The following is a 10,023-nucleotide window of genomic DNA, read 5'->3' as shown; positions in this document are numbered from 1 at the left end:
TAATTTAAAATTTTAATTTATTTTAGCAACGGAATTAATCCGTCTCTAAAAAATTTAAAATTAAATTTTAATTTTAATGTCTTTTAGATACAGATCTCTTCCATTGCTAAAAATTATAATTTAATTTTCAAATTTTTAATTTTAGCGACGGAACTAATCCGTCGCTAAAAGATTTGTATATTAATTTTCATTTTTCTTTATTTTTAGTGATAGATTTTTGTCATCGCTAAATATAAAAAATATTTAGTAACGGGTCTTTTCGTCGCTAAATTTGCGACAACCTTTTCCATCACTAATTCTTCGTTAAATTTTTGCAATGGCACATTCTTCGCTAGCTCGTCACTAATTAGTGACAGATTTTTTCCTATCACTAATTCCATTGCTAAATAGTATTTTTCTTGTAGTGTTATGCTCTTTTGCTTTATTGACATTTTCTTTTCTTTTTTAGATTTTTTTCTTTTTTTTAATCTTTTCTCATGAAGGAATCATAGATATAAAAGGACAAAGAAAAAGTGAGGATAAATCTTCACAACTATGTTCCCAAATGCTTATTGATTGTTTTTAATAGCACCAATGCAATGGAATAGTTAGGGTGTGTTGATTGCAGAAGATGAAAAAAAAAATCAATTTTAACTTTCATGAAAAATCAAAACTAACTCCCCTCTTAAAAATTGATTTTTTTTATTTTGTGGAAAATATGGCATTTTTATAGTTGGGTGAAAAATAAATTCCATAAAAAAAATTGCCAATCAAACAGTCGACTCATTCTCTCTGTGCAAGTAAAAATATATGAACATAAAAAAATTGGTATTGAGTTTTTGTTTAGAACAATACGGCACATTAATAGTCAATTTTTTATTTTAGAAACGGTACTAAAATAGATCATAATTCTAATAATACCATTACTACCACAACAGGTAAATTTTTTATAAAAAAATCTGTAAAAATAATATTATTTTTTTTTATAAGTAAAAACATCATTTTCTCTCCTAAATTGCCTTCTGTAGTAGCTCTTTATGACTGGAGAATTCACTCTATATATGGACTTGTAGGTCCTCACCACAATACACGTCAGTTGATTTGGTGGTGACTAAATAATTACAGGAGCTTAAGTGCTCAAAACTTGTGGCCAAGTGGCAGTATTTTTCTCGTATTTTTTTATTTTTTGTGATTGGTGTTGATCTAAATAAATTATGAGGTTTAGAGGTGTATACAAGGGTGGATAACCTGACATAAATAAAGGGAGTTTTTAAGAACTTTAAAAGACTCAATAAAATATATAAAATACGAAAAAATCATAATTTAAAAACAAGGAGACTATCAAATAATTTTAAGAGCTAGCCCAATAAATCACATGAGCCATGAGGGCCATAACTTCTTGTTTTAGTAAATGCACTTTGATGGAAATAATCCATCCCCCAATTATTATACTCTCTAAAAGCTTTTAACCCCCTCAAGGTACAGATCGAAAAAAGCTTTCATAACCTTAAAGCTTAAAAGTTTCCTGAACGCACGCGCGCGCGCGCGCGCGCACACAATATGTACATATCAAGGGAAGAATTGGTGAATTGTTGGATTTTACTGTCTCATGTTTTGGAGAGAGTATTGGTGGAGCTGAATAATGGACCCCATGCCATGGTGATGATAAATATTATTAGCCTGGAAAGTGGTAGCTCCTGCATGGGATATTTAAGATGAAAGCGTCTCTATAAATTGAACAGCTTTGGAAGTTAAAATACTCCCAAAGCAAAAGGGGGCTAAAGCATACATAGAGAGTTCAGCATGAGGAGCTTACGCAGCTTTTTCATGGTTACGGAGAGCAACAAGGCTTATATTGCAATGCTATTTATACAGTGTGTTTATGCAGGCATGGCCTTGTTTTCGAAAGCAGCCATGGCCAAAGGAATGAACCCTTGTGTGTTTGTTGTTTACCGGCAAGCATTCGCCTCGCTCGCCTTGGCTCCATTCGCTTTCTTCACCGAAAGGTTAATAATTTCTCATTACTTGTTTTCATTAATCTGTTCATATCATTAGTTCTGATTTGTTTGTGTGTCTTGATCACTTTCCTCTTAAATCTGTAGGAAGAACTCTTCTCCCCTCTCCTGCGAGTTGCTGTTCAAGATTTTTTTAGTTTCCTTATTTGGGTACGTAATTAAATTGATATTGGATTCAACCTTAATTAATTAGGGATAGCCCAACTGATAGTTAATAACATGTTCTGAAGTGAGAAATTAATTCCAGGATTACCGTGAGCTTAAATCTTTACTATTTTGCAATAAGCTACACATCTGCAACATTTGCCGCCGCCTCGACAAACCTAATTCCTGCCATTACCTTCATCATGGCCGTACTGTTGAGGTACGTGGGACTGGGAAAGAAGCAAATTAAGAAAGACAAAATTAAAGTTTGATTGATAAAGATGATCTGTAATAAATGTGTGTGTGTGTGGTTCAGGCTGGAAAGCATTTCCATAAAGCAATGGCATGGAGTGGCTAAAGTTTTGGGTTCGATGCTGTGTGTTTCTGGGGCTTTGGTGTTTGCTTTTGTGAAGGGTCCTCTCATAAAGCTGATGAACAATTACCCAACAGAGCTAAGCCAGGGGGTTTCAAGTTCATCATCAGTAAAGTCTAGTTCCAAAGAGGAATGGGTAAAAGGTTGTCTTGTCATGCTCTTGGCCAACACTGCCTGGTCTTCATGGCTCATCATGCAGGTCCATTCATCTCTCTCTCTCTCTAAAAGTAGTGGCTTTTTTTTATTTTTAAAAATTGTTTGTTTACAATATTTGAAGGTTTCTATTGCGAAGCAATACCCAGCGAAGCTAAGGCTTACAACCCTGCAATGCTCATTTAGTTGCATGCAATCAGCAGTTTGGGCTGTGGCTGTGGAGAGAAATGTGTCATCATGGAAGCTTGGATGGGATGTCCATCTTCTTTCTGTGGCCTATTGTGTAGGTTTTTGCATTAATTAATCTCCCAGGCATGAAAATTCAAACTGCACATTATTAATTTTATAAACGCTAAACTAACTCTTTCTTCCCCTTCTTTCTTTATTACAATTATTATTATAGTTAGGTTAAGGATTTTTATATGAGCAGTTTCTGAGGGTTAATTAAATCATGCATAACAAGTATAATTTAAGAATGTCATATGTGATATTTTATTTATTACACACTTAGCGTAAAAAAATCAACATCCCTACACTGTCACTGATTCAAACATACAATTACACTCTTTTAGTGGGTGCGTATGTTGGAAAATGCCTTATCTTTTTAGTTTCTACGACTTTCAGAGTGTAGACTTGGCACATAAAGTTATTTTCTTTTGATTGGATAACGAGTCAAACTCCTTTCCCTTCTTTCTTCCTTTGATTTACTAGTTAAAAAACTTAAAATTGTATACATGTGAGCATAAACACATACATACGCTGATACACGTACGCCCCACTATACATCACATTCAAAGGTGCTCATGACACTTCGTATGTGTGTGTATCAAGCACAGTAGCTTCCACATCACAATGAAACAATTCGATCTATAAGATTATTGGGTTATAGTTACCAATCATTTTCATTCATGACCATATAATATCTCGGATCACACGCCAACTCATCACATAAAATGTGCTTAAAACACATACACGTATGTATGTTTCGAAACTTAATTACAATATGTTATTTCATGACAGGGAATAATTGTAACAGGGATAACATACTGGATGCAAGTTTGGGTTATAGACAAGAAAGGGCCAGTGTTTACAGTAATTTTCACTCCATTGGCCCTCATTATAACAGCTATCTCCTCATCTTTCTTGTGGAAGGAGGTCCTTTACTTGGGAAGGTCCATATGAATTAAATTAATTAATGTATTAATTTTTCAAGCATAAATTTGTCACATATAGATTCATTTTTATTATATATTTAAATTTGTGCAGTGGTTGTGGGGCAATTTTGCTAGTGGCAGGCCTGTATTGTGTTCTCTGGGGGAAGAACAAAGAAGGGAACAGGGAAATGAGTGAGGCAAAATCATCAGAAGCCAAGGACGTAGTACTTCAGGAGTGCATTACACATCAGTGACTGATGGGACTGGTGGCTGCAAATACAAATTGCGGTGTATAGAAAGGGATGTTGCCAAAACTAAACTTCGGTCCAATCACATCTGTATCATTAGCCAGTGGGAGATTAATCAGTAATTTCTTAATTGCTGGGAATATTGCATATCTTGTAAAATTCTCAACTTGTCTTGATTTTACCTTCAGCCGGGGAAAAGAAAAAAAGAGAGGAAGAAAAGAAAAGCACAGAAAATTAATTTTCACCACATTCTATATTCTGTTTGGTTGGTGAGAAAACTAGTAGAGGGAAAAGATCATATGTTACTGACAAAAATTGTGTGTTGTGTATATAATAGCATATTCTATATGATCATTTTCAAATTCTTGAATTATTTTTCTATAGCAATCATATATATTAGTGAAAAGATATGAACAGTTATTTATTAACTATTAATTATCACAGTGACTATTTAAATAATTACTACTTGTCACAAGGGGTAGTTAAGTTGGTTAAATAACAAACTAATAACTTCCTTTGGTGATTATATTCTTAAAAGTTACAACTTTTTTTCCAATAGTGGTTACTTGGTGACTATATATATATATTCAATAGTTATAATTTTTAATGAAATGATACAAGGTGTCAAGGTAGTTATGATTGTGATTATTTAAAAAAATCACAACTTTTCTAAAACGGCATGAATAATTCTATAAATAGTATTTTCATATGCTTCAAGAGGGAGAGAACTTTTCTATACTTCTAAATTTTTCTTAAGGTTTATTTATTGCAGAAATAATTTTTAAGAGTTTGATAGTCTGGTTATAATTGGTAATTACTTAATGTTTTGAACACATTTTGTGTAGAACGCATTCAAACATAAGCTTCTCTATATTCTAAAGGCCATTTGTATAGAACACATTCAAACATAGCCATATATACTTTGTAACATCATCAACAAATTTTCAATTGTAACATATCAATCATAAGCAACGTAAATAATTTTCTGCGACAACTATTGTGTATTAACACCCATTTCTATGCGGTCTGTCTTGCATCTTCAATGAAAGGCCACAAAATCTCTCTCTCTCTCTCTCTCTCTCTCTCTCTCTCTCTCTCTCTCTCTCTTTCTAGAGATATACTCTCTACTATCATAATGAAACAGCAATCCTCCATTTGTCCTTGTTTCTTATTGGAAAACCAATTTACATTCCACTCCTTTTCTTTTAGCCTTCTTGTTTTCTTATGGCCACTAGTGGTTGTGATTAGGGGATGTGTGTTGGTGTTGTCGAGCATTAATAGTTAGTTGGTGTTAAAGATTTGGCGATCATATTGATATGAAGAGCATCCATTAATGGAGTTGGAACTAGACATAGAGCTATTAGACGAAGAGCATGAATGTTGTCTGTTATTTAAATTGATCTTTAGCAAACAACTTAATTGTAATGTCCTTAGATCTATCATTGATAACTCGTAGAGGGGTATAGGAGTACAAGTTAAAGTTAGGGAGTAGATCACAATATCTTTCTAATGCATTTTTCTTCCCTTGAAGATGCGCGACAAGTCATTTTTATAAAAAATTTCACGTTTTAGCATTTTACTTTCCATTGATTAAAAAGTGATTTTCTTTAAACTTTCTTATTTTTCTGGTACCAAACATATGAAAACAAGCGTTTTTCGCCAAACAAATAGAGCCTTAATTGCAATTCTAATTATTGAGTTTGAAGGAAATAGAATTCCAATTCCAACACTTTTTTTTTTATTCCAAACACAATAAATCATTAAAACTCTAGAATTGGAATTCTAATTTCATAGTTGTTGATGTTTCCAAACAATAGAGACTAACCACTATAAACACTTTGGTTTTGAGGAGTAAAATGTTATGACCATTAAATGAAGTTGCAATCATTGTTGGAGTTTAACAAACCCATCCATCTATTATATATACAGAAGAAATTAAGGTCACAGATGAGGAATTAAGACCAGCACGACTCTTTTTCATTTTTGCAACACAAAATGCAAAAAAAAAAAAAAAGAGGTAAAGATTGCAACTTTTGGTAACCGAATTCATTTCCAAATCCTTCATTGTGTTTTGTATTTTACTTTTTTGATTTCTTCTAGAATATGGAATAAATTCGGATGATTTTGGCCAAAATCGGCCATATCAGCTAATTATATAGTTTAAATCAATTTTAAATTTTCAGTTCAGTACGATTTTTAATACAAAAGTTAATTTGATTTGGTCACCAATTTCCTGAAAAATTGATTGAATTTATTGACTACTTAATTACTACTGCGCCAAACCCTCCCTACAAAAGTTAAAATTGATTTGGTTTGAGGAGGAAGATGCTATGACCATTAAATGAGGTTGCAATTTCCATTGAAGGTTAATCTAACTATATATAGTCATCTTTGCAAAAAAATGAGGAAGAAGTAGTCACCAAAATTATCATTGCATTTGGACATTTGATGACCACCTAGAAAGCACAACAATAACGCTATCGTCCTATATTGTAGAGAAGAAAGGTGATTGTTCATTGTTGCAATGAGGCTGACCAATGCGACTTTTTTGCACTTTTCTAGAAAGAAAAAAGGTTAATATTACAACTTTTATTGATTCCTGTTTCTATATCCTTCATTGTGTTTACGATTTCTTTTAGAATATGAAATAATCTTGGTTAGTCCGATTAAACAATGTTGATTCAACCATATATATCATCCAAAATGATTAAATGGATTATAAGAATTTCAGTTCAATACAATTTCTAATAAAAATACCAATTAATTCGACTTATATAGAGTCACCAATTTCATTAAAAATCGATCGGATTTTACCAAATACTTATTGCTATGATAAACCCTACTCGAATGGAGCCTGGTTGGCAAAGCATAGCATTGGCTAAGTATTTTCAGAATAAAAAATTTAAAAGGGGGTATTTGGGAAGTTCATTGCTTTAATTAGTACATCAAAATTGGAGTTTGCTAAATTAATAAAATAGAAGAATAGATAAAAAATAAATTAATAGGTGAACCTAAAATTCAAACTCTTATTTTAATAATTCTGAACAATCTTGATTAAAATTCTAATTCCTTACTCTAAAAAATGAAATTCTAATCATTAGAAATCCAATTCAAGAGTTCTTTTAAGTCTCCAAACAAGAGGGGACTAATCACCATATATAAACACACTAGTTTAAGCATGTGTATGTCATAGGCTAGTGCTTTATTATCTAATTAACAAATAACTAACGCGATTTTGAAATAAAAAATTTGAAAGGTGGAAATTGGTATGTTCAAATCTTTAATATAACAAAATGGGTGTTTGCTTAACCAATAGAATAATATAATATAATAAATAAATAGGTGGGGTCTAAAATTTAAATTATTTTTTTAATAATTCCGCCAACTTTTATTGAAATTCTAGTTCTTTAGTTAGTTTAAAAGAAATAGGAAATGGAAATTCAATTCCTGCATTTTTTCAATTCCAAACACAATAAATCATTGTAACTGAATTTGAAATTCTAATTTCAAAGTTATTTACATCTCCAAATAAGAGAGATTAATTAGTCATCATAATTAAATGCACTATTTTGAGAAGAAAAATACTACAACCATTAATTGAGTTAGTTGTAATTGATCCATGTTGGAGTTGAAGAATCCAATTATAACCATGTTTATAAAAAATGAGGAAGAAGCAGTTATCGCAATTGCAACTATATATTGGACGTTGGATAACCACCAAAGAGAAATTTTATATGCACCCACAATTTTTGCTTTTTATACTCACATTAAAAAATTATTTTTATTCTTGCTTGCAGCCACCTATCATCGCCAGCGGTCCAAGCTCCCATCTACTGTCGCTTTCGTCACTATCGCCGGTGGAAACTTGGGCCACCGGCAATGATAGGTGGCTTCAAGTAAGGTGCAATAATGAGTGACTGAAAGCAAGGGTAAAAAATGACTTTTTCCTTAAAAATATTTTTCAATGTGAGTGTAGAGAGCAAAAAGGTAGGTGCATATAAAATTTTCTCCACCCAAAAAGCAAAATGGTACCCCTTCCTATCCCTTGTAGAGAATAAAGATCATTATTTGTTGTTGCCACTAAGGGAGACCAGACCAATACAACCCTTTTGCATTCTGGCACAACAAATGAAAAAAGAAACTTAAATGTTGCAACTTTTTGACAATTTTCATTTCCAAATCCTTCATTATATTTCTAATTTTCCTTTTTTATTTCTTTCTTTTAGAATATGAAATAGTTCAGTTAATTCAGTCAATATATATGGTTAAATTGATTTTAATAATCTTAGTTCAATATGATTTTTACTACAAAAAATCAAATTAACCAAATATTTGGGATTACCACCCTTGTGCGGTCACCCGTAGTTTGTGCCCTCAATTTTGGCAGAGAAGGTAAATCGCAGACGAATCTTTGGCCCTTGCCTAGGTCAAGTATAGAACTCGTAACCTACTGGTACTAACTCCAACATATCACTTGTTCGCTACTTGGCCTATGTCCTGGGGGCAATTAACCAAATACTTGCCACTACACTAAACAGTTAACAATAGAGAAATGAGAACAAGTGAGTTAAAATGCTTCATCGATCTGTTTATTCATTTAGATCTTAGCCCTATATATTGACCAAAACCTATTAACTAATTTACAGAAATGCCATTGATTAAAACAAATGTTGCAAGAAATAAAACAGCAACAAGAAATAAAACTAACTAACAAGTCCAACGTAACAAAAATATACCATCGTCACAAAATACAAAAATAAACCAAAATACAGTAGATGCTAATAATCCCCCCGGTTGCTGAAGTGCGCAGGCGCTGTGCGCGCCAAGGAAGAAGAAGCCACGAAGAAGGAAGAAGAACAGGGGCGAGCGAGAGAAGAAATGAAGGAAAAGAAAGAAAAAAAAAAAGAAAAGAAAAAGGAAAAATAAAATAAAGAAAATTTTGGGAAAATCTGGAAAAATGGAAAAAATAGAGAAAATTCAAGAAAAGTTCTAGAAATTATTTTGAGGCTCGTGGAGCGTATTGGAAGCTCGAGAATGGGATTTTAGGCATGAGATGGCAGTCAATGAGGCAATGTCGGCGCGGGCAATTGGCCGATTTTTCCTTCCACATTGGAAGAGGTAATTAATTATTTCTTTTTGAATTGTTTGCTTATGTGAGATATTGTAGAGTAATTATTTGTTGGATTAAACCTTGGGTTGGGGTTGTTTGGAAATTATTGACGGCTGGTGTATGCCGTGGTTGGTGTTATTTGGAGATAGTATTGATGGGTGATTTTGTGGTGTAAGCAAAAGTGAAGGCATTGGTTAATGTTTGATATTGTGGGGTTTTGTCTGTTTGCCTCTAGATTCGACCGGGAAGGCAGTGATCCTAGAGGAACTTGAGGTTCAAGCTGGAGTTCTTGCCGAGGCAAAGAAGAGGCTTCGAGCCAAGTAAGGGATGGCCCCATGTGGAGGTGGCCTTGCAAGTTGGTAAATGTGTTTGATAATATTTTTATGTTGCATTTGCATGTAGTGGTTAACACTCACGTGATGTGAGATCTAGTGGACCTATGGCCATATGGAGGACTAATGTTGTGGGAGGCTGATAGGTTGATGCCTCAAACCTTGGTGGGTTGTGAAGATAAATGGGCCTAGCCTCATTTATATGCATTTGGCATACATAAACATGGTTATATTCATATTTACATGCATTGCACCCTTACTGAGTCTTTATGACTCATGAGATTTTACCTCATATTGTAGATGATGCAAGACCAAATACAAGAAGGGATAGTGTCGGGAGACTATTGTAGCAACTAGCATCATTGCCCGAGATGTGTGGATGTGTATTCTCCTGTATTTTCTTATATGTACTCATGTGTTTGAATGTAAGCGTATTGAGCACTAGAGGTATCTAGTTGTTGTAATCATAATAGTGTGATAGATGATTGTGAGTCTAGTGTTGTATATGTGGCTTT

At 33.2% G+C, this 10,023-nt stretch overlaps 1 protein-coding gene across 2 annotated transcripts; it reads left to right on the top strand.

Annotated features, from left to right (window-relative positions):
- Positions 1-1,742: 1,742 nt before the first annotated feature.
- On the top strand, positions 1,743-4,359 carry LOC127800389 (WAT1-related protein At1g43650). 2 transcript variants are annotated; one of them, XM_052334974.1, is made up of 7 exons: positions 1,743-1,985; positions 2,082-2,144; positions 2,242-2,358; positions 2,455-2,710; positions 2,789-2,947; positions 3,685-3,836; positions 3,931-4,359. In XM_052334974.1, the coding sequence occupies exons 1-7, from the start codon at positions 1,783-1,785 to the stop codon at positions 4,070-4,072; spliced, it is 1,092 nt and encodes a 363-aa protein (XP_052190934.1). In that variant the 5' UTR covers positions 1,743-1,782; the 3' UTR covers positions 4,073-4,359. The 2 variants fall into 2 exon arrangements, with proteins under 2 accessions (XP_052190934.1, XP_052190935.1); XM_052334975.1 differs by lacking the exon at positions 2,789-2,947.
- Positions 4,360-10,023: the final 5,664 nt, after the last annotated feature.

Source organism: Diospyros lotus, chromosome 4, assembly GCF_014633365.1.
Source record: "Diospyros lotus cultivar Yz01 chromosome 4, ASM1463336v1, whole genome shotgun sequence".
In the NCBI taxonomy this organism is placed as follows: domain Eukaryota; kingdom Viridiplantae; phylum Streptophyta; class Magnoliopsida; order Ericales; family Ebenaceae; genus Diospyros; species Diospyros lotus.
The sequence above is the reverse complement of the archived record's forward strand: the minus strand, read 5'-3'. Positions and strand labels throughout refer to the sequence as shown.